At 45.2% G+C, this 27,988-nt stretch overlaps 1 protein-coding gene across 1 annotated transcript; it reads right to left on the bottom strand.

Moving 5' to 3' along the window:
• Window positions 1-3: 3 nt before the first annotated feature.
• Window positions 4-26,169, bottom strand: RNF138 (ring finger protein 138). Its single transcript, XM_040354116.1, has 6 exons — window positions 25,930-26,169; window positions 19,669-19,834; window positions 13,314-13,432; window positions 8,686-8,791; window positions 221-328; window positions 4-126 (listed from the first exon to the last, which is right to left on the bottom strand). Exons 1-6 carry the CDS (start codon window positions 26,046-26,048, stop codon window positions 64-66), a joined length of 681 nt encoding a protein of 226 aa, XP_040210050.1. The 5' UTR covers window positions 26,049-26,169; the 3' UTR covers window positions 4-63.
• Window positions 26,170-27,988: the final 1,819 nt, after the last annotated feature.

The raw sequence follows: 27,988 nt of genomic DNA, 5'->3' as shown, positions 1-27,988 counted from the left end.
ATTGACATACATAAAAAAAAAAAAAAAAAGAAGTCAGTTTAATGCTTATTGTATACTTTGCAGTCAAGCAAAACAGGATTTTTCAATTGCAGCTTGGTATTGAGTGTCTTCATCAAGATAAACATTCTGGAAGAGGAAAAATAATAATCTTTATCTACAGAATTAGGAGCATCTACTGTACACGTATAGAAGCAAAATATTTTTTTTTTTTATACTCTACCGCAAACTCTTCATAGCTGAACTGATGGCGAGAATTAAGATGAGCAACAATATTCGCAGTTACTTGACCTGGATTTCCCCATGGCAGAGTGCAACAGATTGGGCACACCTATAAGGAGGAGGAATTTATTATTGATTTTCTACAAAAAAAAAAAAATTTGAACTGAAACAGAATGTTCTCACCATTTTAGGGCCTGCAATGCTACTTCAGCCAAACTTTTTTTTCTAGTTGATTGACCAAGATTGTCAGAAGTTTTTATTACCACCATCTGGATTTTTACCAGGGACTTTGCACTTGTTTTCATTTCTTTAGTCAAGATCCATCTAGCACCTGAACACCACTAATGGCAAATGCATGGCTACCAATCATCATCAGTCTGCACACACCCTAATCACCCGATGCTGCACAGATTCCTCCTACTGCCATTGGCTCCGCCCCCTTCACAGCACTATCAGTTTTTCTCCTCTTCCCTCCCACCAGCTGCTGCTGCGAGCACACACACACACGGGGATGTTTTAGGATGAGTGGGGGGGGGGGGGGGGTTGAAGAAGTTCTGTTGGGAGTGATTTTTCAACAAGTCAGAAAAAGGTCTCTAAACTTTTTTTGCCATGATCAGCTAAAATGTTTGGATTAGCCCTATTGCTCAAGGCGATGCTCAAAGTGGAAATATCAATTTTATCAGACCATTTATAGCCATGCCATATCAGAGGGGCAGAAATTATCTAGTGTTATTTGTGAAAAATCCTGAAAAATATGAAAAACTTAAATTGACTCATTATAAAATAAATACTGTAAAGCCCTGTAAACACTAAGAAAAAAAAGGCTCTACCACATGAGAAGTTGCACACATTTCTATCCTTCCGACTTGCTGTGAAACCAGGGACAGCGACTCCCTCCATTAAGGGCGCAGAGGCACCGCCCCCCCTATGCATGTGTCCGGCCCCCTAATCTACGTGCAGGGGGCCAGATGCAGGTATTCCAATGGGGGGGGTTATAAGCACATGATTAGAGCCCCTATTTAAGAAAAAAAAATGGAGTTACACTTACCGGTAACGTCCTTTCCAGTAGTCTTTCAGGACAGCCACAATAGAGAGATAGGCTCCTCCTCTTCCTGTAGGAAACACTGCACAGCCTTGAAATTCTCTCCTCCCCTTGCCAGACCTCAGTTTTTTTTACGAGCACCTCCGGTCCGCTGGGGAGACACAAGAACATGTTAGTAATCCATAATTAAACACCAATGTCATACTATGTTCCTGGACTAAAGACAATCACTCCAATCTTCGGGTGGGTAACCAGGGCTGTCCTGAAAGACTACTGGAAAGGACGTTACCGGTAAGTGTAACTCCATTTTTCCCTATCCGTCTTTCAGGACAGCCACAATAGAGAGGATAATCGAGTACTTACAATTAGGGTGGGACCACGGCTTGCAAGACTTTTCTCCCAAAGGCTTGTTCGCCTGCTGACACCAAGTCTACTCTATAGTGTTTGACGAAGGTGGCGTAGTTGGACCAAGTTGCGGCTCTGCATATTTGATCAGGTGTCGCTCCAGCCCTTTCAGCCTGAGAAGCAGCTACTGCTCGAGTAGAGTGTGCCTTTATTCCTGTAGGGACTTCCCTACCAGCCAAGGAATAAGCCTGCCCAATAACTAATCTAAACCATCTAGCAATAGTGCGTCGAGACGCTTTCTGTCCCTTTCTGGCCCCGGAAAACAAAACAAACAAAGAGTCTGACTTCCTAAAACTTTGAGTCAGCTCCAAGTACTGTAGGATGCATCTCCTGACATCTAGTGTACTAAACCTGAATTCCTTCTCACCTGAGGGATTGGAACAAAACTAAGGCAATGCAACCTCCTGGCTTCTATGAAACTTAGAAGCAACTTTAGGCAGAAAGGCCGGATCGGTTTTAAAAACAACCCTATCCGGGAAAATAACGCAAAAAGGAGGTCGTATGGACAGGGCTTCCAACTCGCTGACTCTCCTGGCAGTGGTCATTGCAACTAAAAAGACTGTTTTTAACGTTAAATCTCTTAACAAACATTTGTCTAATGGTTCAAAAGGCAACCCTGTTAGCACCTGTAAGACTAACGAAAGATCCCACTTGGGGAAGGGGAGTCCCTGAGAAGGCTTCTGTCTGGACAAAGCCTTAAAGAACCTAATAATCCAAGGATCTGCGGCCAGAGGTCTTTCTAGATATACACTAAGGGCTGAGACCTGACCCTTTAGGGTACTCACTGATAACCCCTTATCTGCCCCACACTGGAGAAACTCCAGGACGGATGTGGAGCTCTGTACTGGAAAAGTACCTTCTCGGCCCCATGCATTGAAGCGAAGCCAGACCTTTTTATAGATAGAACGAATCTCCTTTTTCCTGCTGTTAAGAGTGGCAGTTAGCTTCTCTGAAAACACTCTAGATCTCAGTAAGGTCTCTTCAGTAGCCATGCCGCCAGGTTCCACCTGTGTACCTGGGGGCAGAGTACTGGTCCCTGTGAGAGGAGATCCTCTCGTAGTGGCAGAAAAAAGGGGGGTTCTACGGTCAGTTGCTTGAGGACCGAGAACCAAGCCCTCTTGGGCCAGTGGGGCGCAACTAGAATTAGCGAAGTCTTCTCCAGTTGAAACTTCCTTAGGACCAGAGGTAGAAGGACTGGCGGAGGGAACGCGTAGCAAATCCTGAAGTGCCAGGTTTGGGACAAGGCATCTACCCCTCTTGTTCCCTCCCCCTTGCTCTGAGAGAAAAAACAAGGGGTTTTTGCGTTTGCTCTGGACGCAAAGAGGTCTATCTCCGGAGCACCCCACTTCTTGACCAGGAGATGGAAGACTTCCTGATTGAGGGCCCATTCGCCCTCTCTTAGTTGGCTTCGGCTGAGAAAATCCGCTGTACTGTTTTCTATCCCTTTTAGGAAAACAGCTGACAGGTATAGGGTGTTCGCCTCTGCCCAGTGAAAAATCTCTGCTGTTATGGCCGACAGAGCTATGCACCTGGTGCCACCCTGTTTGTTCAAGTAGGCCACGGCCGAGACATTGTCTGACCTCACCTGGACGTGGTGCCCCTGTAGCTTTTCCTGGAAGAATATGAGGGCTAGACCGACCGCCCTCAGTTCCTTCCAGTTGGAGGAATTTTTCAGCTCTGCATTTTTCCAGAGGCCTTGCGCTGGAAGTGACCCCAGGTGAGCACCCCAGCCCCTGCCGCTTGCGTCTGTGGTAAGAACCTGTGGGAACGGAATATGCCACAGTCGACCTTGCGACAAATTGGAGATTTTTCTCCACCACCAGAGAGACCTCTTTACATGGGATGGGACCTGTACTAGGATGTCTAGTCGTTCTATGCTGTGATCCCAGATTTTTAGCAGGAAGGCCTGCAGGGTCCGAAAGTGAGAACCTGCCCACTGGACAGCCAGGAGGGTGGAGGTTAACAAACCCAATGTTGACATCAGGGATCTGATTGATACCTGATGACTGCCCTGAAGGGCAGCTACCGCCCTGTCTAATTTCAGAGCCTTCTCTAAGGGAAGAAAAAGCCTTAAAAGGGTGGAGTCCAAAAGGTACCCCAAGTACAGAATGCGTTGAGAGGGTATTAGGCTGGACTTGTCTAAGTTTAACAGCCACCCTAGAGCCGTAAGGGTCTTCTTGGTTAAGTCTAGGTCCCTGCGTAGTTGTTCTGGAGATGCCGCAAAGAGAAGCAGGTCGTCCAAGTATGCCATTATGCCTACCCCCTGGAGCCGCAGAAAGACTATAGGTTCCGCCAGGACCTTTGTGAACACGCGGGGCGAGGAGGATAGACCGAATGGCAAGGCCTGGAACTGAAGGTGCACCACCGTTGTTCCCAAGTCTATCGCTAGACGCAGAAACTCCTGAGACCCCTCTGCAATGGGTACGTGCAGGTACGCGTCTCTGAGGTCCAGGGAGACCATAAAGCAATTCTGAGGTAGGAGGGCCCTGACCGAAAAAATTGACTCCATACGGAATCTCTTGTACGCAACTGACCTGTTCAGTGGTTTTAGGTTTAGGATTAACCTGTACTTCCCAGAAGGTTTCCTTACCACGAAAATATGGGAGTAAAACCCCTTTTTTTCTTCCACTTTTGGGACTCTGAGGACAACATTTTGGTCCTCCAGGTCCTTCAAGGCCCCTATCAGAGATTCTGCCTTTCCCTTGTCTCTGGGAAGCTGAGTGACCAGGTACCTTTGAGGGGGAGGGAATGAAAATTCCAGTGAGTACCCCCTTCTGATGATCTCCAAGACATACCTGTTGGGGGAAAAGGACTCCCATTGTGGGAGGAAGGCCCCCAACCTTCCCCCCACCCTGATCTGGGAGTCATTGTTTCTTAGGGGGCTGGTCAGGAGGGCGAAAAATCGCTCCCCTTCCCCTGGGTGTCCAGATCTTTTTCTGGGCTTCTGTTTTAGGGACCCCTGTGTTTCTTTGGGGACGAAATCCCCTCCCTTTCAGTGGGGCTTTACGTTTGAAAGGGAAAGATTTTTTTCTTATCCGCCGTGCGGTCTAAGACTGACTCCAGACCTGGGCCAAACAGGAGGTCCCCTGTGAACGGAATTCCACATAGTTTGGACTTGGAAGCAATGTCCCCTGACCAGGTCTTGAGCCAGAGCGCTCTTCTGGCAGAATTAGCTAGAGCTGCCGACCTAGCCGACATGCGAATTGACTCTGCCGAAGCATCAGCAATATAGGCCACCCCTTTTAAAATTGTAGGGAAGGAAGCCAAGATAGTGTCCTTGTCTGTCCCGGCCTCAATGTGTTCTTGAATTTTTGAGAGCCAATGCTCCAAATTACGGGCCACTACCGTAACTGCCAATTCTGGCTTTAAGTTCCCAATTACGGACTCTCATGTCTTTTTCAATAGAGAGTCCGCCCTTTTGTCCATGGCATCTGTCAGATTGCCCATATCCTCAAATGCCAAGTCGGTTTTCTTGGAAACCTGGGAAAAGGCTGCATCTAATCTAGGCATTTTATTCCAAACGGAAGTGGGGTCTTCTGAGAAGGGAAATCTTCTTTTAAGGGACTGAGAAAAAAAGGGCTTCCTTTCAGGGTCTTGCCACTCCTTCTTAACAGTATCTACTAGAAGTTTGTGAACCGGGAAGACCCTACCCTTGTATTCCCCCAGACCTTTGTACATCTGGTCGTGGAGGCTAAGGGGCTTATTGTCTGTGTGAATGCCTAGGGTCGTGTAAATAGCCCCTAGTAATTCCTCAACGTCGTCAAGAGACAATTTATACCTAGAAGACTTCTTGGGCTCACCGTCCTGGTCTTCTTCATCTGACCCTGCCTGGGAGTCGGAAGCAACATTCTCTAACAGAGAGTGTTGTACCTGAGAAGGGCCTGCAAAATCAACTGCTACTGCTGAAGGGTCAGGAGAAACAGGAGCAGGACCCTGATCGTCAGGATGGGTTGTAACCTGTGTGGGGTCCAAAGGGGGCTGCATTCTTTCAAACAGTGATTTAAAGGAAGAAAACGTAGAAGCCAGTTCTTTAACAGACGCTGCTAAACTATCTTCCTGTTCTGCATCCCTTTCCCTAACAAGAGAAAGTATGCAGTCTCTACATAGCACTTTAGACCAAGAGTCAGGAAGAGAGTCCCTACAGGAGGCACATTTTTTCCTTGAACTATGTGTCCTTCCCATTTTCTCTAGGCTTTTCTGAAAAGATAAGAAGGGGGCCCCCCACACATTAATGATTAAACCAACAATTTACATACAAAAGTGTTTTTTTTTTTTTTTTTTTTTTAAAGAAAAAAAACAGCCGTTACAACCCTGGGGGAATCCCTGGACAGACACTACTGCTGGGTTCCCACTGTCTTCTCCCCCTCCCCCCCAACCACCAAGGGGCATTAGAGGGGAAAAAAGACAAAAGCCTAAGGTTCGGGATCCCTCCCCAGGAAAACCCTTACCTGAGGCTGGCTGGAGGAAGCGTCCTTGGTCGGGCCATGCTCCGGAGAAGTCGCCGACATTGCGGTGGTTGCGCTTGTCCTACTCGCCCCGGCGAGTATCAGACTCCTCCAGCAGACGCGTGGGTCCCTATCAGCGCCGCGACCCAGAACCGGAAGTCGCGGGTCAAAGGGGAACGTTTCCGGAGCGCTGCCGGAAATGACGTCACCCGCCATTCGGCCCGCGAATTTTGAGAGATGAATGCCGCCTGAGAAAGGAGGGCGCTCGGATCTGCCCCCCACGCCTCGGTCCTGTGGACACGATAGGGACCCCCCGCAAGCCGGCTGCCGCGCTCGACACGGATTGGGGTGGCGTTTCGGCGGTAAGTCCTCGCCTGTTTTTCCAGGAAAGCCCCTGCTCCCTTTGATAGGAAAGTCTATGTAGCCACAGTCCCCTGACTGCCCAGCTCTGATTCCTCTGCAGTGTCTCCCCACCGGAGGAAACACCAAGAACTGAGGTCTGGCAAGGGGAGGAGAGAATTTGAAGGCTGTGCAGTGTTTCCTACAGGAAGAGGAGGAGCCTATCTCTCTATTGTGGCTGTCCTGAAAGACGGATAGGGAAAAAAGGGTTGGCTTGGGGTACAGAGCACGGTGCTCGGAGCCTGCCCAGTTGTGCGACAATAGCAAATCAAGAGTCGCTATTGTCACGCTGAATCTCCTCCCAGCCATTCAGGAAACGGGTCCTGAAACAAGTTTCCCGATTGGCCAAAAATAACAAGGAGATCGGCGTTTGATGCCCCCCCACCAAATATACCACCAGCCGATCATTCGCCCAACTTTCTTATATTGGGTGCATGCCACATAAATGTAAAAAATAGACAAACACAAAAACAGCCCATTAAAGAAAAAAAGAAGAAAAAAAAAAAAAGGGGATTGAATTTGGACTTTATTCTCTTGAAGAGCTAACCCACTGCTGCAGAACCTGTATCTACGTGCTCCATGCTGTGGCTTCTTGTCTTCCCTACATCACTAGTTTGTCATGCACCCCACACCCTTAATATGCAAGCTTTTTTGATTTGAGCAGATATTCTCTCAGTTCCATTGCCGTGCGCAGGTCGATGACCAGACCCAGTGACGGCTGAAGTTAAATTTTTTTTTTTTTTTTTTTTTTTTTTTTTTTTTTAGGGGGGGGGGGGGGGGGGTGCAAACTAACGGAAAAAAAAAAATCCAGGACCAAATGGTCCCCACCGGGAACCAGGTCCTTCTACACTAGGCAGAAAAAAAAACTGAGCTGATCAATGCAGTGTGAGGGGGTTATAGCCAGTAGGACCGCCCCCTGGTACTGTGCATTTTTTTTGCTGTTTAACATGTTCTGCCTAGTCCTCTCCTGAAGGTGGCGATATAACCCTAAGATCAAGATTTAAGTGCTGTGTCCGTCAATGAACGAAAGAGAAACATCAATTGCAGGCACTGTGCCCCATCGTGGTTGCGGGTCAGGCAGCAGGTGACAAAAGGCAAGCTGTGGGATGGTAGCACGGGTCAGTCGATTGCTCCCGTGTCCTCCCTGTGTCTCTTCTTCCTGTCCTGCTAGGTGGACAATGGTATCACCTCTGCCTTCAGCCAATCAGGTGACCAGTATTAGATCCGCGTCTTTTGATTGACGAGAGGCGGTTCCGTGTTAGCAAAGCAAAGTATTTTCTTTACCAATACACCTAGGTAGACTGCGAGCGCAATGCTCTGCACTCACAGTTCATATTTTTTGAAGCCTAATCCATGGCTAAACAAAAAAGCAAAAACACACACACACACACACACACACACACACACACCTGTAATTCAAACGCCCGAAAAGGGGGTGGCAGCAGCGGCCATGGAAAAATGCATGAATCTATCCATTTTACATAGAGGGTGGCTGGAGAGAGGAAACGGCACTCATATTGAACACATCCTCTTCTCCAACTGTGTCAGCTCACCCCATATCGGTACAGGTGTCCCTTAACCACTTCAGCTCCTGAATGTTTTTATTTTGCCATTTAGCACTGCGCTATTTTAACCAGTAATTGCATGGTCATGCAACACTGTTCACACATCTAGATGCACACACAAATGTATTTTTTATACCAGTAATGGTAGTGATCAGCAACTTCTAGTAGGACTGTGATAGTCCAGTGGGAAATCTGACACTAAACAAACAATGGGTGGAAACTGACACCACCAGTGACACCAATACAGCGATCAGTGACAATACTATACACATTGTCACTGAACTAATGACACTGGCTGGGAGAGGTTAACATTTTGGAGTAATCAAGGGGTAAAGTGTATATTATGTGCTGCTTTTTACCAGAAATATTTGTCCCCCCTGCAGATTGTTCCCTGTGGTGTTTGTCAACACAGGGCTCTGGGCTGTGATTGGACCCAGCCAATCAGCAGGTCCCAACCCATGGATCATTGGCCGGGGCCTGCTGAGAAAATCCCACTGGGTCCAATCAGTTGGAGGTCCAGGGGCAGCTGCAGGTGTAACATGTATCAAGCTATAAAAAGGTGAACTCATCCTTTAACCTGTTTAGGGAATAAAAAGAACAAAAAAATTACCGCTTCCCCATCTTCAAAATAATGCATAAAGATACAATGATCAAGCAAAGCTTGTCTGTTCAGGTTCTGCTGTGGACACAGAGGGCAGTTGTATGTCGTTTCCATCCTAAAATAGAGGAAATAAAGTGTTCACAAATCATTGATGCAAGTAGTATTGTATCATCTATAAAATGCAGAGGCATCATGACTACAAAACATATATAGAAAAATTAGTAGGTTTGTGGGCTCCTCTGGTTTTCTTGTTCTGAGAATTTCCTGGTCATATTTTGAGAACCAGTGTTTTGCAAAAGTCCTTTTCCCCTCACCAATCTAGAAAGAGCACAGTGGATTCCAGTTAATTAGTGGCATTTTTTTTCAAAGACAATACAGCATACATGCCCTAGTTAGGCCAAACCTAATTTTATTTTTGGCTCTGCTGCAGAGGTTAATCCGCTGCATCGAGTAAAAAGGCTGTTTGTTCTATCAGCAGATGGATTAGGGACCGTAAAAGGAGGATCAGAAAGATGGAATCAGAGTCTTGGAGGCAATCTGCACATGCTCAGTTTGGTATGTATTGCTAGTCTTTTTTCTCAGAGGGTGCATGTGATCAGCGCAGAGTCAATCAGCACTGACCAGACAAATTCAGGCGTCATGCAGCCTCATAGAACAGTCAGAGGAGAATGAAAACTCCTCCTGCAACTTTAACCAGTGCCCAGCCAGACATTGATAGAAGTCACAAGCCTGCTATATACTTCTGATGAGGAAATGTCTTTAGCAGTTTATATTTACTAAAATAACTGCATTTTTAAAATTGGTATGGGCTCTCTCCCCCCCCCCCCCCCCCCCCAATTACTGTATATCCTCCACAATGTCCCTGTATGGATACCCCGATAATGGTTTGACCACACAGATTCGCAATACTACGCATTAATATGGAAAAATGGAGTGGCAAGAATAAAACCGGAGTACCCTACAGTATCCTAAAGATTGAGGGGGGGGGGGTGGAAGTCCCTCATTCCTTTATGCACTTTCTAGTCACTCAGCTCCAACATTTGACAGGGTGGAATTTACCAGTTATAGCTAATCCTTCTAGGAACTTAATAGTTCATGCCATGGTAGAGTATTCAGAAATGTCTCAAATGAAAATGAGTCTTCCAGAAGCACCATTGGATTGTCTAACAGTGCAGCTACCCTTAAAACTATAGACAGAAATAAAAAGCAAAACGGTACGGTTGGTTTTCTTGCCATTACTCCATATGGGATAACGGATTTTACAGTGAACTGGGTAAACTACCCAATGGCTCATCTGCTAGGGTTACGTTTTTTCCGCAATTATATGATGATTGAGAAAAAGATTTTATTCTAACCCGAGTACTAAATTTCCCTCATTATGTAAATTTGTACTATATGCATCTACATTTACAACATGCCATAAGAGCACAGGGTAGACATTCAGTACGACGTTTGGATAATTCAGGGTTTCTTGACCATCCCTTCCACTAAGAATAATAAAAAAAAAAAAAAAAAAAAATCATGCACGTATACGCTTGCCAACATACACAAGCCCCAGATCTGCTTCCTTGCAGAGAAAAATGGGAGGCCGATGTGGGACCTATAGATGGACAGCTGGGAGCAGATCTTGGTAGCTAGCCCAAACCGTCTCATCTGTTTATCCTCCAAATCGCACATATAGAACGTCATTACAGTTGCATAGGTGGCTGAATACCAGCTACATTTCAGGGAAATCAAATTCATTTGCTTTTGAAATGCCCCAAAATTGGTGAGATACTGGAAGGAGGTGGTCAGGACTATCAAGTGTATATATCCAGTTAATACCGAATACACTTACATGGTCTGGTGGAAGAGTTTTACTCTCCCTCTACTTATATTGCTTTGGTTAGACTACACTATTTAGCCAGAAAATTGATAGCAAGATACTGGCTCTTTCCCCAAGTCCCCACAAGCCATCAATGGATTCAAGTCAATAAAATACTTATTTGTGAGAAAAACCACTTAGCATAGGAATGCTGCCCACAAATTTTCTAAAATTTGGCAGGAATGGTTGAAGACTCTTGGAGTGGATCCCCTACAACTGGTTTTAAATAGATTACTCCAAATTATGAACTACTAGATATTTAATAAGGGAAGTGGAATATCTCAGCTGGTAGGATACTACATTAGGCAAATTATAGCTACACATTGAATAGGACTCATTTGGAGTCTGCGCACATCAAAAAACAAACAAACACACACACACACACACACACACACAGATTAAAAAAAATAATAATTGCATTTCCATGCTCTGTGTACTGTGGGAGACCAGATATAGTGAATGCAAGCTACTGGGTTTAGTAACACTTAGACTGCAAAAAACAACATAATAAATAAATGTAGATAAACCATTTAAAATACATGGTAAAAATCTCAGATGTTAGACCCCACTGAGAATTTTACCTCATGCGTATACACACACACACACACACAGTTAAAATTTTTCACAATCTCCAAGCTCAAAAGCCACCATTTTACATACATTTCTTCAATACATTTTTGTTACCCTTACTTGTTTATGCATATACTGAAAGATCTAATTAATTATCCCTCTCTATCTATACACACATTGAACACACTAACTGAAATGTATTTAAAACTTCATACAAAATCCTTTGTTGGTAATGACAGTTTCAAGACAGCACCTGGAGAAACTAGTCCCATGCATTGCTAAGGTGCGATTTTGGCCCATTCTTCCTCACAGTCAATCTTCAAATCTTGAAGGTTCCGTGGGCCTCTATGAACTCTGATCTTTAGTTCTGTCCATAGATTTTCTATTGGATTAAAGTCAGGTGATTGGCTGGGCCATTCTAGCAGCTTGATTTCCTTTCTTTGAAACCAATTGAGAGTTTCGTTGGCTTTGTGTCTGGAATCATGGTCTTGTTGAAATGTCCACCCTCATTTCATCGTCATCCTGGTAGGTGACAGCAGATTTTTATTTTATCAAGAATGTCTTGGCACATTTTTCCATTCATCTTCCCTTCCATGACAAAGTTTGCCAGTTCCATATGCTGAAAAACAGCCCCACACCATGTTTTTGGGATGATACGCAGTGCCATTTGACCTCCAAACATGGTGTGTATTGCGTCATACAAAGTTACATTTTGGTCTCATTTGACCAGACTATTTTCTCCCGGTATTTAACAGGCTTGTCTAAGGCCAGGTTCACACCTATGCGAATTGAGTGCGGTTTAAACCTAATTCTAATTCGCAGGACATTTCAAAATACATTGTTTTCAATGAGGCTGGTTCACATATGTGCGATGCATCCGCACTGCGTATTGCCTCCAAACCGCATGCGGTTTTTATGTCTTGCGGTGCGAATTCAGTCCCATTATCTTCTATGGGTACGCATCTAATTCGCACATGTGTTCAGTTCTCTGCAGGAGTTTCTCTCATTCAGCTCAATACAATTCTCCCCCACTCTCCTCTCACCCGGAAGTTCTCCCAGGTCTCCAAATTCGCACCTGATCTGCAGCTAAACCGCAGTTGATCTGCAGAACACCCTCTAGAGAAATCTGCAACGACAACGCAGCTCAAAAAAGCAACGCACTAGTGTGATTCCGGCCTAAAGGTTGTGCAGAAAACTTTGAACAAGCTTCAACATTTTTTTTGCGTGTCTTGCGTGGTGTTAACACTGAGTCTTGCATAGTGAGCGTGCATACAAGCCATGGCAGTTGAGTGCATTACCTCTTGTTTTCTTTGAAACAATTGTACCTGCCAATGCCAGGTCTTTTCAAAGGTCTCCCCCTTGGCTACAGGACAACTCTTCTGATAATGCTTTTCACTCCTCCGTGAGAAATCTTGCTTTGTGCACCAGGTTATGGTGACATTATGCGCTTTCAACTTCAAGATTATGGCTCAACAGTGCTCACTGGAACATTCAGAAGTTTAGAAATCCTTCGGTAACCAATGTGCCATCAGTATGTTTTGCAACAATAAGGTTGTGAAGGTTCTTGAGAGCTATTTGCTTTTACCCATCATGAGATGTTTCTTGTGCGCAACACCTTGGTAATGAGACACTTTATAGGCCATCAGTTGAGACTGAACCATCTGATATCAATTTACACTGACAAGGGGCAGGATTGCTTTCTGATAGATTTCAGCTGGTGTCTCAGCTTTCCACACCTTCTGGAACCTTCCTTTCTTCAGGCGTTTAATACTTTTTCCCTGGGTCATTCCATTTTATTACACATAAGTTAATCTCTGGACTTAATGGTTATGGTTTTCTTTGTATGCATGGATTGTTACAGACATGTGGTGAAAAATGTATGTATGTATGTATGTATGTATGTATGTATGTATGTATGTATGTATGTATGTATGTATGTATGTATGTATGTACGTACATTTTTCCCCTCCATAAATTTTGCCTTTGCAAAGGCAAAAAACATGCATTGCAGAAAATGTATGGAACATGGTAGATTTTGCGCCCCAGTAGTGGTGAAAAATGTAATCCTTACTATCAGCATATGAAGAGGTAGACTTCCCAGGGGATTGAAGAGGAACACCACAACAGAAAAACAAGACACCATACCACACATGCCAAAGACCACCACATGAGCAGAATGCATTTTAGCACACTGTAGCCTTACGGCTTTGTTGCACAAGCAGCGGCGGTGTTCTCCCCTCTGGGTTCTTTGGGGCCAATCCCATATTCTTCCTGGTAACTTTTGCAGGACTTGTAATGAAGCCGCATGCAGGACAGTTTCACCTGGAAGGAATTGAAAGACAATTTTAGGTTTTATATAATACTCTTGTATAGAGAGTGAAAAAGTAATAAATGTGAAATCACTTCTCTATATTTAAAAAGAAAATCCCCTCCTTGGTTGAAAAGGCAAATTTCTGCATAAGAAAGGTTCTGAGCGATCAGGGGATATAGTGCCAAGCTCGAGCCTGATGAGAACATGAAAGCATTTAACCCCCATAAATGCAGGGCAGAATTTAATGGATGGGAGCGATACATTTCATGGTCATTAACAGTCAAACTGGAGGCAAAACAGCCACACACAGATTTAACTGCACAGCTGCTGGCAAGAAAGTAGAGTGGGATATTGCAGTTAACCCCTTAAAGGATGGAACTTTCAGTATGTAACCCAGCAATTTTCAACCAGGGTTCTTCCAGCTATTGTTAGGGGCTCCTTGAGCTTTTGCGGTTTGACCCATTTAATGGTGCCTACATAGTTTCAGGGCCAATTCAATTTGGTAATGCCAGCAGCATGACACCAATGATCTTTTAAGGTGCCTGACCATCAACGTAAGGCGCATTTTTCCCCCCATTGATGAGTTGGTTTTAATAAGGGTTCTCAGAGACCTGCAAATTTTAGGGGTTCCTCTGGGGTAAAAAAAAAAAAAAAAAAAAAATGTAACCAGCGGACACTACTTGAAGCTTGCTGGCTATTTTACAGCCGTCATTTCTCAGGGGAGAGACTAATGCTGCCTGCGATATTCTCCACTATAGTAAAAAAAAAAACCTGCCACAAGTTCTGGATTGTCCACTTGCCACAAGTTGTGGATTGTCCACTGACCACGTCAACTGGCCACATCACCTGCCACAAGTTCTGGATTGTCCACTTGCCACAAGTTGTGAATTGTCCACTTGCCACGTCACCTGCCACAAGTGGATTATCCACTTGCCAAAATCGCCTGGCCACGTCACCTGCCACGACAACTGGCCACAAGTTGTGGATTGTCCACGTCACCTGACCATGACACCTGCCACAAGGTGTGGATTGTCCACGTGCCACATCACCTGGCCACGTCACCTGCTATGTCACATTGCCATGTCACCTGGCCACAAGTTGCAGATTGTCCACTGGCCATGACAACTGGCCACAAGTTGCAGATTGTCCACGTCACCTGCCACAAGTTGCAGATTGTCCACGTCATCTGGCCACAAGTTGTGGATTGTCCACTTCACCTGGCCACAAGTTGTGGATTGTCCTCTTGCCACGTCACCTGGCCACGTCACCTGCCACAAGTTGTGGATTGTCCACTTGCCACATGACCTGGCCACGTTACCTGGCCATGTCACCTGCCACAAATTGTGGATTGTCCACGTCACCTGCCACAAGTTGTGGATTGTCCACAATGCAAGCAATTACAGTCACCTGGCCACAAGTTGTGGATTGTCCTCTTGCCACGTCACCTGGCCACGTCACCTGCCACAAGTTGTGGATTGTCCACTTGCCACATGACCTGGCCACGTTACCTGGCCATGTCACCTGCCACAAGTTGTGGATTGTCCACGTCACCTGCCACAAGTTGTGGATTGTCCACTGGCCATGTCACCTGCCACAAGTTGTGGATTGTCCACTGGCCACGTCACCTGCCACAAGTTGTGGATTGTCCACTGGCCACGTCACCTGCCACAAGTTGTGGATTGTCCACAATGCAATGCAAGCAATTACAGTTTTTTTAATGGTTTTTCATCATTTGCCATCATTTTTGAGATTTCTAATGTAAAAAAAATAGGTCACCTTTAAAAACGCCTATAAACGAAATCGCGGCGAAATGCGGTACCCATTTTTTTGCTTCTGAAAAAAAACGAGCATTAACGCAAATGCGGAAAAAAACGCAGAAAAACGTGACTGTGTGCATGGACACATAGGAGAACATTGAATGTGTTCAGGGGCAGTTGAAAAAGCTGTCCAAATGCCCCTGAACACGCGTTTACCAGCGTCTCGTGTGCATGGGGCCTTAAATGCAGAGATCTCAAATGCAGCAGATTCCAAAGCTGTTTGTTTATACGTTTCATCAAGGCTAAGGAAAGCTCAGCCAATATCTCATGCCAGCCCTTCAAAAAAATAAATAAATAAAAATAAGTTCTTTAAAGTAGGCATATATAGTAGTGGGGAAAAAAAAAAAAGAAGGGGGGGGGGGTCACCCAAAAAGACTGCTACTGGGGCAAGGTACCACACTACAAAAATGGGGTGTGGTACAGACAGACAGACAATGAACATGCAGACACGCAAGGACAACTGACAAACCTAAAACAAAAGGTCCGGATGCCAAATCACCATACACATAGACTACCAGCAGAAAAACTCAGCTTGCTGAGTGTAGAAATATATTAGTGGATACACTCAATTATAATGATTTCAACTTGACATTTACTTGGGAGTGCAATAAAGAAAAAATAATGTTTCCTGGCTGTCACACAGGAGGGGGATAGGGTTTCAAGTAATGTGCTCACTAGAACTTTCTGCAAGGAATGTGCAGGTGACTACTTTGCTGGCAAGCAGTTGCCACCTTTATCACACATTGAAAGCCATTCCCGTAGGGGAATTTATTAGAGCTGAGCACAACTGCTCGACTGAACAGGCCTTCAGGGTGGAAAGTGCAGTCATTACTAAAAAGAATAATAATAAAAAAAAAGGAAGATTTTTAGGGTTTCCAGTTAGAATCTGAATACACAAAAGGAATTCCCTGCAGAATAAAATGTGAGAAACTTGACAATAAAAAGAAGACATACAGTATATATTCAAGACTGTGTGACCATTGTGTCTGCCTATTCGGTAGAATGCAAGAATATATTATATATAAAATTACTTATTCCTTTCAGATCTGTATTGAAGTTTTTGGACAAAAAAAAAAAAAAAAAAAAAAAAAAGGTGCAATTTTTAAAGTTGGAAAGTACTTTTTTTATCTTCAACCCTTTTTAATTCTCAGGGAAATAGGAGTAGATCTTGGCATTTTCACAAAGAGTGAGGGGCGGAGTCATGAAAGTATTGCAGACTTTATGTTCAGGTAACACAAATTCTGTCCAAGGTAACCGAGAGGTTTTTCCCAATTATAAAACTAACACATTTAACCACTTAACCCCCAGACCATATTGCTGCCCAAAGACCAGAGCACTTTTTGCGATTTGGAACTGCGTCGCTTTAACTGACAATTGCGTGGTCGTGCGACGTGGCTCCCAAACAAAATTGGCGTCTTTTTTTCCCCACAAATAGCTTTCTTTTGGTGGTATTTGATCACCTCTGCAGTTTTTAGTTTTTGCGCTATAAATAGAGCGACAATTTTGAAAAAAAAAATTTAATATTTTTTACTGTAATAAATATCCCCCAAAAATATATTAAAAAATTCTCCTCAGTTTAGGCCAATACGTATTCTACATATTTTTCGTTAAAAAAAAACGCAATAAGCGTTTATTGATTAGTTTGCGCAAAAGTTATAGCGTTTACAAAATAGGGGGTCGTTTTATTGCATTTTTATTAATATTTTTTTTAGTAGTAATGGCGGAGATCAGCGATTTTTTTTCGGTACTGCGACATTATGGTGAACACTTGACACATTTTTGGGACCATTGGCATTTTTATAGCGATCAGTGCTATAAAAATGCATTGGATTACTATAAAAATGCCACTGAAGGGGTTAACACTAGGGGGCGGGAAGGGGTTAAGTATGTCCCTGGGTGTGTTTTAACTGTAGGGGGGGTGGCCTCACTAGGGGAAATCACTGATCCTCTGTTCATACATATGAACAGAGGATCAGCATTTCCCCCCTGACAGGACCAGGAGCTGTGTGTTTACACACACAGCTCCCGGTCCCCGCTCTGTAACGAGCAATCGCAGGTGCCCGGCAGCGAACGCACCCGCCGGCACGCGCATGGGAGTCGGGGCGCGCGCCCCTAGTGGCCTGCGAGAGAGCCGACGTAGAGCTACGGGCTCTCTCGCAGGGGAGCCGACCTGCCGCCGTAAAACGACGGCGGCAGGTCGGCAAGCAGTTAAAGAGATACGGTATATACTCGAATATAAGCCCAGTTTTTCAGCACATTTTTTGTGCTGAAAATGCCCCCCTGGCTTATACTCGAGTCACCTTTTTGCGCCTGATCTCCCGGACTTTGGGGGACCCGGTAACGGCCGGCCATAGGTCCCCTGAACCCCAAACTTGGCTCACATGTAGCCCCACGCCCCACTCTTCCTCTACAAACTTTGTTGTCTGATTTTTCAAAGCCAGGCACCCCTTCCATACACTCCCCATGTTAAACGTCAGTCTAGTCATGGACACAGTGAGGCACACCCTGGGCTTATACTCGAGTCAATATGTTTTCCCATTTTTTTGTGGTAAAATTAGGTGCCTCTGCTTATACTCGAGTATATACAGTAGATCTCGATCTCTATCTCACACTCACTCTGTGAGGATATATTCATTACAGTGGATGCACAAGTCATCTGTCAAGAACAATTGTAGAGCATTATAAAGCCACTGACATTTTATGGACATCCATGTGGGGTGCTTATCTGGTTCCCAATCCAATGGCCTAGAAAGGGTTACTAAACTAGTTAGGGAAGGCAATTTCCACAGGAAACTGCTCAAGCCTGAGGCATGGTGGATCCACAGAAAGCTTGAGTACCTCGAGGGTTAAATCAGCAATGGGACATCAGTTTGATCCTTTACCAGTTGCCAACTGCTCTATGGCACTTTTACTGCTACATGTATATACACGATCCTGCATTTCTGGGTATCGGGCGCGAGTGCGCACCAACGGGAACCCGCTGTGATTCTATACAGCGGGAGCTGATCAGCGGGTCCCATGGACCCGATGTCTGCTTGCACCCGCTGATCCTTTAGGACACAGACACTATGTAAACGAGGCAGATAGCCATTCTGTCAGCAAGGAAGGCATCGATTCTGTGTTCCTGCAAAGTCACATGGATCTATGCCTTCCTCTAGTACAAGCACCTTCCTTACTACAGTAAAAAAACAGCTAGGCATACAGTAAATGCTTTGATCGCCCCTGATGTTAACCCTTTTCCAGTGGTGGTGCGTCCACAGAGGGCGCCGGAGTGCCACCCCCTCTGGCTCCCACACCGCCACTGATACAAAACATAGATTCATGCATTGCATGAATTTATATATTGCCGCTACCGCCGACTATTCAGATGTCTGGCCGCCTGGCGAGCGCCGGCCATCTGAATAACGGCAGCTGGTTGGCTGTGGAAGTGCCTGATAGGCTGTAAACTGCTTCCAGATGCTTATCCAAGGGATGCACGGGGGGTGTGTTCCTTGGATAAGACTGACAGGCGTCTCAGCCAATCAGGTTCACCGGTTCTGGTTACTGGTAACCAGATTGGCTGAAGCTTCATCAAGGGCGGGAGAAGACATCGAGGGACGGTAGAAGCAGGATGGCTGACCCCAGAAAGGTAAGTGCCAGGCGGGGGGGGGCATTTTACAGGGCACAGTGGCGACAATTGATGGGCACAGTGAGGCTGCAATGGTTTGGGGGTTTTTTTCGTTTGTTTGCGCCCCCCCAAAAAATTTTGAGCACCAGCCACCACTGCCCCTTTCCCAGCCAGTGTCATTAGTACAGTGACAGTGTATATTTTTAGCATGAATTTATTAGTGTCACAGGTCCCCAAAGAGAGTGTAGAAAAAGTGTCAGGTGTCCAATTTGTCTGCCGCCATTACTAAGAAAACAAAAAATATCCAGAAATCTATGCCAAAGATTGTGGACTAACTTTTGTGCAAACAAATGAATATACGCTTATTGGGATTTTTTATGGGATATGTTTTATTGCAGAAAGTAAAAAAAAAAATCCCCAAAATTGTCAGCAATTTTTTTGTTAATAGTGAAACATCAGTGTCCGGCTCCGGGAAATACAGCAACCATAGCGGAAATATAAATGTTGCCTGTAATCTGCCTCTAAATAAATAATGAATTGTGGAATGCAGGGACTACAGACAAATCATTTTAAAAAAACATCTGCTATTCTGATATACTGTATGTAGTGTGAAATGTTTTTGATACTGTAAGATACTATAAATCCCCATACTACCATCACCCCAACAGAAAAAAAAAAAAAAGCCACCACACACATGTTTATGCTCAGAAGCTAAACTCTATTATTTCAGCTAAGCACCTTTGTAGTTTCTCGTACACGTGTTCAATCATTAAAAATGGGCACTCCGTGACATACCCATAGTCTGTAGAAAATACCAACTTACTTGCTTTCCGCAGTACATACACCCAGCTGAGTGTGTTCTCATTTCTACCTCGATGTCCGATGCCCTTGTTGGTGCAGATCTCTCCCTTCTACATATGGCCCCGCGGCAAAGAGGACAGCGTGCTCCGCTTGCTTTCACAGCCGACATAAAGCATTTTCTGCAAAAACTTTATTGATAGGGTTGCCTTAGTAGGTTTTTAATTGTATTTGCATAACTATAGTAATCTCTCCCACCGATTTAAAACCCACAATATACAATAAAGCAGTTTTAGTACAGTCAGATTAGAGGGCTCCAGTGATATCAATGGGTAGTAGCTGTCTTTTACAATAGACCAGTCCCTAAAGCATCTACATCCCCACACTCTAGCTCTCTCAGCAAGCGTCCATGGTCCTGCTATGGATGCCAGAATGCCAGAACAGTCAACCGCTAGAAGGCAGGGAAGAAGTTTAAACCACTTAAGGACCTTAGGTGTTTTTCAGATTCGGCGTTTACAAGACTAAAACAGTTTTTTTTGCTAGAAAATTACTTAAACCCCCAACAATTATATATATTTTTTTCTAACACCCTAGAGAATAAAATGGCGGTCATTGCAATACTTTGTCACACCGTATTTGCGCAGCGGTCTTACAAGCGCACTTTTTCTGGAAAAAAATCACTTTTTTGAATAAAAAAAAAAATAAGACAATAAATTTGGCCCAATTTTTTTATATATTGTGAAAGATAATGTTACGCCGAGTAAAATGATACCCAACATGTCACGCTTAAAAATCGCGCCCGCTCGTGGCATGGCGTCAAACTTTTACCCATAAAAATCTTGATAGGCGACGTTTAAAAAAATTCTATAGGTTGCATTTTTTGAGCTACAGAGTAGGTCTAGGGCTAGAATGATTGCTCTCGCTCTAACGATCGCGGCGATACATCACTTGTGTGGTTTGAACACCGTTTTCATATGCGGGCGCTACTCGCGTATGCTTCTGCGTGCGAGCTCGTCGGGACGGGGCGCTTTAAAATAATACTTTTTTTGTTTTCTTATTATTGATGTTATGATTTTTTACACTGAAATAAACAAAAAAAAATGTATCACGTTTATTCCTATTACAAGGAATGTAAACATCCCTTGTAATAGAAAAAAGCATGACAGGTCCTCTTAAATATGAGATCTGGGGTCAAAAAGACCTCAGATCTCATATTTAGACTTAAATGCAAGAAAAAAAAAAAAGGAAAATTTGTCATTTAAAAAAATGACAACAAAAAAATTGTCTCTTTAAGACGCTGGGCGGGACTGACGTTTTGACGTCACTTCCGCCCAGCAAAGCTATGAGGACGGGTGGGGGCCATCTTGCCCTCACTCAAGTCCTCACACACCAGGCAGCAGCACCCGATCTCCTCCGCCGCTACCGACGGCTACGGTAAGCGGCGGAGGGCGCGGGAGGGGGCCCCTCTCCCGCCACCGATAACGGCGATCTCGCCGCGGAGACCGCCGTTATCGTTTACACGGCCGCCCACATAAAAGATGGATACCTCGGTTGTGGCAGCAGCTGCTGCCGTTACCGAGATATCCATCTTTAAAAAGAGGACGTACATATACAGTGGGCCGTCGGTAAGTGGTTAAGTAAACATAATGGTTGCTCTATCGCTTCTCGGCCTTTCTCGGGTAGTATTTCCAGAATGTGATTAGGTGGGAGAGATAGGGGTTGTGGGTAGCAGCCTGCTTAGGTGGGCTCTCCCCGTCCTCTTCTCCTATCTTCCTGGCTGGGAAGGGTGCTGCCGGTCCGGACCGGGGGCTAGGGACCGTTGAAAAGCCTGTGGAGATAGTGCCCCTGGAGTGGCAGTCCAGGGGTGCCATACATTGCACGAGTGTTGAGGGGCACTCATCGTGTGGCACCTTAGGTCACTGATCTCCACATACACCTTTTTGACACCTGCCTCTAGGGCCGAGCCTTTTGGCTAGGACCAGAGGAATTTTTGTTCCTGGCCTTTTTTAATTTTACCCCGTTTGTCTCGTTTTGTCACTTTTTTTGTTTGATGCTTGCCCTTTTAGTGCGGCGAGTAGGGTGCTGGTCCTCGGGCCTGCTCTGAAAGTCTTGAGAGTTGGTGGACATGGCCTTCCGGCTTAGTTCGCCGGCTCTCATGGGGTCTCCCTTCGGGGGAGCCTCACAGAGGAGGGTTCCGTTTCGGCAGTCCCTCCGAGGATGTTGGGTCCTTGTGGCTTCGGCTGCCTGGACCAAGATGGGTCCATATGGCTTCGGCTGTATGGATCACAGTTACACTTTTCCCTGTCAGGAGCCTAACGCCCCGGGGGATCAGAGCTGGGTCCTTTTCGGAGGACCATTTGACGATGCACCCGTCGCAGTTTCACTCTTTATGTGTGTGCACATTTTTTCCTGCACCGGGTGGAGTTTTTGGGTTGCGTTTTGCACGCCACATGCTTTTCAATAGAAAAAAAAATAAAAAAAATAATGGTTTCTCTCTGGACATCCCAAGTATTTTATCCTTACAGTGCTGGTGCAGCCCCACTGCAAGGGATCTTTTTTCTTGCCTAGAGTTGGGCTTTAATACTGGTTGGCGGACTTGAGCGGATATAACTTGCATTTTGTGTGTTTATTTGGAAAATAAAGTAATCACCACAGCTAACTCTGTTACACAACAGATGAAACGCGTATGAAAGTTTTTTCAAAATGTTATCTTCTTTATGCTTACACCTTAATAAAATTCTTAATCATAAGAATAATAAATAATAAAGTTCTATTTTCAGTCTATTGACTTAATTTGTATAATTCAAGCCATAAGATTCTTCTGCACTTCTAAGCACATGAATTATTCCTCATTAACACGGGCACACCCATCCATACACCCGTGTTTAATGTACAGGTGTTCCATGAAGACAACGTACTCAATTCAATGACAAGCTGGCAGCCGCCAAGAGCTTCACAAATTTCCCAGCAAATCCCTGGCTGTACATCCGCATGAGACCGATACATGGATCGGGAACACAGACTGTTCGGATCCATGCATTGGACTCTCACTGATGTACACTCTGGAGGAATGTGCTTAGAGATCCATGGAGGGCCATACAGCCACCTGTCCGTCATTGATGTGAACAGACTGCCTGCATGGAACACCTGTGCATCCCATAGGGGTGAGGATGGCCCTTCACAGGCGTGTACAAATTGGTATACCAAAAATGTAATATATATTACAGCTTACATTGAAACATTCCATGAAGTGGTTGCATTTTTCTTCAGGAACACACCTCATGTATTCCTCCACCTCTGGGAGGGGGGGGGGGGGGGAGTGGTGTGTTAGATGGACTAGCCAATTTAAATACACTAACAAAAGCCAAGCTCCAGCTCACATTGAAGTTACATAAGCAGTTACAGCAAACAGTTTTTTTCCCCCCCCTTTCGGGACAAAGGTTTTACATGATTCAATATAAGCAAATCATTGTAAGCACCCCCATCAGTGGTAGCTTGTCAACACTCTTAACTGACACAGTTACCGCAGAGGGAAGCTTGTTCTGTTGAAAAACAAGACAGATCATCAGGTGAAAATAAAAGAAAGCAAGGCTAAAAATGAAAACAAATACAGCCATCACATCCAAGAATTGGTAAGGTGCAACATAATAAAATGCTTGCTTTTGGGTTTAATACCTACCTACCTACCACCTTAATATTTTTTGCGGTTCTGTACATTTGGGAGTAAGGATAAGCTCTGGCGTGTTAGCATAGAACACGTGCAGAGCCTGCACAGAAGTGAGCATGGCGATGTGCTAATCACAGCCAGGGAGACATTGTCCCGATGCTCGGCTGCAGGGACAAAAAGCTGATCACTGGCTTCTGTGAGGCCTCGTACACACGACAGAGTTTCTCGGCAGAATTCAGCGAGAAACTCGGTCAGAGCCGGATTCTGCCGAGAAACTCTGTCGTCTGTACACTTTTGGCCCGATGGAGCCGCCGAGGAACTCGTCGAGAAAATAGAGAACATGTTCTCTATTTTCTCGTTCTATGGGAGAAGGCGGCCCGCCGAGCTCCTCGGCGGCTTCATCCCTGAACTCGCCGAGGAACTCGATGTGTTTGGCACGTCGAGTTCCTCGGCCGTGTGTACGAGGCCTCAGAGGGACATCGGTCCCTCACGCAGAGCCGCGGCTGCCTCATTTGTGCCCACCAGTACCCATCATCAATGAAGGGAAAAATAAAAATAACCCAGGTTTTCAGAAAACAAATTTAAAGGGGGAACTATGAAAAACGTTTTTTCAAAATTGTAGGTCTTTTTTAGCAAAAAAAATAAACCCAGATCCTTGCTGATGGGAGGCACAGATGAGGCAGCTGTGTCTCTGTGTGAGGGACCCATGTCCCTCTGACAGAAGCCAGTGATCAGCTTTTTTTTTTCTCTTCATACAAATAGAGCTTTCTTTTGGTGGCATTTTTTTCCCCCCTCATGTTAGTGTGACTTTTTTTTTTTTTCATACAAATAGAGCTTTCTTTTGGTGGCATTTTTTTCCCCTCATGTTAGTGCGACTTAAAAAAAAGTCACACTAACATGAGGGGGAAAAAAATGCCCCCAAAAGAAAGCTCTATTTGTATGAAAAAAAAAAAAAAAAGTCATTTGGAAACAGTGTTGCATGACCGCCTAAATTGTCATTCAAGGAGTGACAGCGATGAAAGCTGAAAATTGGTCTGGGCAGGAAGGGGGTTTAAGTGCCCAGTAGGCAAGTGGTTAAAGTACCATTCAACTCCAGTTTGTAAATGTTGAACACAGATCCTAATGGGAGTATTGATTGCCACATTAAACAAGCTGCTGGCAGTCTAGGCTATTTGAAGCTGGTTGAAAGCTTGCTAGCAGCTTGCTTAAAGTGACAATCACACGCCCATTGAGATTTGCATATAACATTTTCAAATAAGAGCTAAAAAAGCTCTTTAAGCCCCCGTTCACATGTCAAAATGGCGGCTATTGCCAGCAACAGAACCATCAGAATCTGTGCGACTCAGATTCCCAAAAGTTGTTCTTGTACTAGTTTTGGCCATTGGAATCAGAGGCATTGCTAGGGGGGTGCGGTCCACACCATCCCGTTTTTTTTTTTTGTTTTTTGTTTTTTTTAGCCGACATGCCCAGCCTGCCCTGTGCAATCCCAGCCTGCCCTGTACCACCCCAAACAGCCCTGTACCCCCCCCCCCCAAACAGCCCTGTACCACCACAGCCTGCCCTGTACTACCCCAAACAGCCCTGTATCACCCTAACTTGCCCTGTACCTACCCAATCTGCCCTATGCCACCATAACTTGCCCTATACCACCCCAACCTGCCCAATGCCACCCCAACTTGCCCTGTACCACCCCAACTTGCCCTGTACCACCCCAACTTGCCCTGTACCACCCCAACTTGCCCTGTACCACCCCAACTTGCCCTGTACCACCCCAACTTGCCCTGTACCACCCCAACTTGCCCTGTACCACCCCAACTTGCCCTGTACCACCCCAACTTGCCCTGTACCACCCCAACCTGCCCTGTACCACCCCAACCTGCCCTGTACCACCCCAACCTGCCCTATGCAACCCCAACCTGCCCTATGCAACCCTAACTTGCCCTATGCAACCCTAACTTGCCCTATGCAACCCTAACTTGCCCTATGCAACCCTAACTTGCCCTATGCAACCCTAACTTGCCCTATACCACCCCAACATTCCCTATACCACCCCAACATTCCCTATACCACCCCAACATTCCCTATACCACCCCACTACACCAACCTGCCACTATACCACTCTATACTACCCCAACCTGCCACTATACTATCATTTACAGGGGCTGGTTTGGGGTGCGCCTCGTGCGCTGCCTGCTTGGTGCTAGACGGGGGGGGTGACACCATGTTTTACCGCACTGGGTGACACCAACCCTAGTGACGCCACTGATTGGAATAGATATCCATGCATGAACCCGCACAGATGTCTGTCAAATCACCCCCAAAGACGGACTGCTTTGTCAGTTTGAAAGCGTGCAAGTTCAGCTGAAGTCGCACAATTTCAAACCCGCCCTCAATGCGAACATGGGCTAAAGGCTTAAAGAAATCTGCTCATAGCTTAATGAAAGCTTCATAAAAGCTTGCGGTTCTCACTGCTTGTCTATGAAAAGAAAGTCCACTTATACAATAGAAATAGCACACCACTTTAAATTAGAGTATCAGATAGTACAGAAATGTGCGACAAACAACCTAAAACTCATCTATAATATGGAATAAAAAAAATCACCATGATCAGGTACTCACACATGCCGACAGCTCTCAGTTCTCACTGGAGTTTGGAAGGTCTCCTGACAAATGGGACAGCAGAAATCATCTTCATCGTGGTATAGTGCAGAAGATGATGAGGCTGTAGCTTCCTCCATCAACCCGTTTTATGTATAATCACGTATGGCACTGGGAGAGAGCATAAGCTTCGCAGGTACATTCACAGGAAGAAAGGTAGACCAGGAAGAGGTGTTTCCCTGGGTCTAGATGTATATCACCTGAAGCTCATATGTGCTTATTAATGATAATTAGCTTCTGCACTCCATGGTTTGAATAGGAAAAATCAAGTTAACGACCCGTGTACACATTTTCCATGGTGAATCACTTTTCAGAGGCATCTTCACTGCCTGTTTTAACTCCATTATACTCCTCACCAATGCAGTTTGCCGCACAACCCCATTAAGGTGACATGTGTACCACCCTGTCCATTGCCTTTTCAGCTTAAGACCCCTTTCACACTCAGGCGCTATAACGCTAAAAATAGCGCCTGCAAAGTGCCCTGAAAGAGCTGCTCCTTTCACTCCAGTATGAAAGCCTGAAGTGGTGCTCTGGCAGGACGGTGGGAGCGGGTGTATACACCGCTAGTACAGCGCGCCCCGGCCCATTGAAATCAATGGGCAGCACCGCTGAACAAAGCGCTGCTGCAGTAACGTTTTGCGTCAAATAGCGCCACAAAAATTACGGTAAAGCGCAGCAAAAAATAGCGACGCCTTACGGCCGACGTCCCCACTGCCCCAGTGTGAAAGGGCTCTAAGAGGAAGCATGTTGCTTAACCCCTTCCATACAGGGCATTTTCACCCCCTTCCTGCCCAGACCAATTTTTAGTTTTCAGCGCTGTTGCACTTTGAATGACAATTGCGTGGTCATGCAACACTGTACCCAAACTAAATCTTTATGTTTTTTCCCCCCACAAATAGAGCTTTCGTTTGGTGGTATTTGATCATCTCTGCGGTTTTTATTTTTTGCACTATAAACAAAAGAAGAGCGACAATCTTTTTTAAAAACACAATATTTTTTACTTTTTCATTTAATAAATATTACAATTTTTTTAAAAAAAAAAATTTTTTTTACTCAGTTTAGGCCGATACGTATTCTTCTACATATTTTTGGTGAAAAAAAATCGCAATAATCGTATATTGATTGGTTTGCGCAAAAGTTATAGCGTCTACAAAATAGGTGATAGATTTATGGCATTTTTATTTTATACATTTTTTGTGTTGGCGGCGATCTGCGATTTTTTATTGTGACCGTGACATTGCGGCGAACACATCGGACACTTTTGACACGTTTTTGGGACCATTCACAATTATACAGCGATTAGTGCTATAAATATGCACTAATTACTGTGTAAATGTGACTGGCAGGGAAGGGGTTAACCACTAGGGGGGCGCTGAAGGGGTTAAAATGTTCCCTAAGGCTGGGTTCACACTTGTCCTACAAACGGTCCTACATTGGGAGCCTCATGTAGCATGACGTATGAAAATCAATGTTTCCCTATGAGAGCCGTCTTAACTGGTCCTACACAAGTCGGTCGACTTTGAAAATGCTCCCTGTACTACTTTTGGTCCTACATTGATCCTACTTCAGCCCATTGAATATCATTGAAGTCGGACCAAAGTAGTATCCTGTTCATGAAAGTAGGATGGATGTAGGACCAATGTAGGATAAATGTAGGACCAATGTAGCAGAGCAAAGTAGGATGAAAGAAGTGTAGTAGTGTGAACCCAGCCTCAAGATGTGTGTTCCTCTGTACTGGGAACACAGCATTGGTCTCCTTACCTCTGACAGGAGGTGGATCTGTGTGTTTACACACACAGATCCACACTCCTGTTGTGATCACCGGCAATCGCGGGCGCCGGGGCACTCGTGCCGGGTCACGAGCGGTGCCGTGGGCGCGCGCCGGCGCTGTAGATCGCCGGGAACAAAGGACGTCATATGACGTCCACCCGAATCGAGGGAGGGTTCCTGCCGGCGTCATTTTACAATGCGCCGGTAAGGAAGGGGTTAACCTTGTGTTTTTACTGCCCCCCAACTGCAA

Source organism: Rana temporaria, chromosome 5 (assembly GCF_905171775.1).
Source record: "Rana temporaria chromosome 5, aRanTem1.1, whole genome shotgun sequence".
Lineage (NCBI taxonomy): Eukaryota > Metazoa > Chordata > Amphibia > Anura > Ranidae > Rana > Rana temporaria.
Note: the sequence above shows the minus strand (reverse complement) of the source record. Positions and strands in the feature narration are given on the sequence as shown.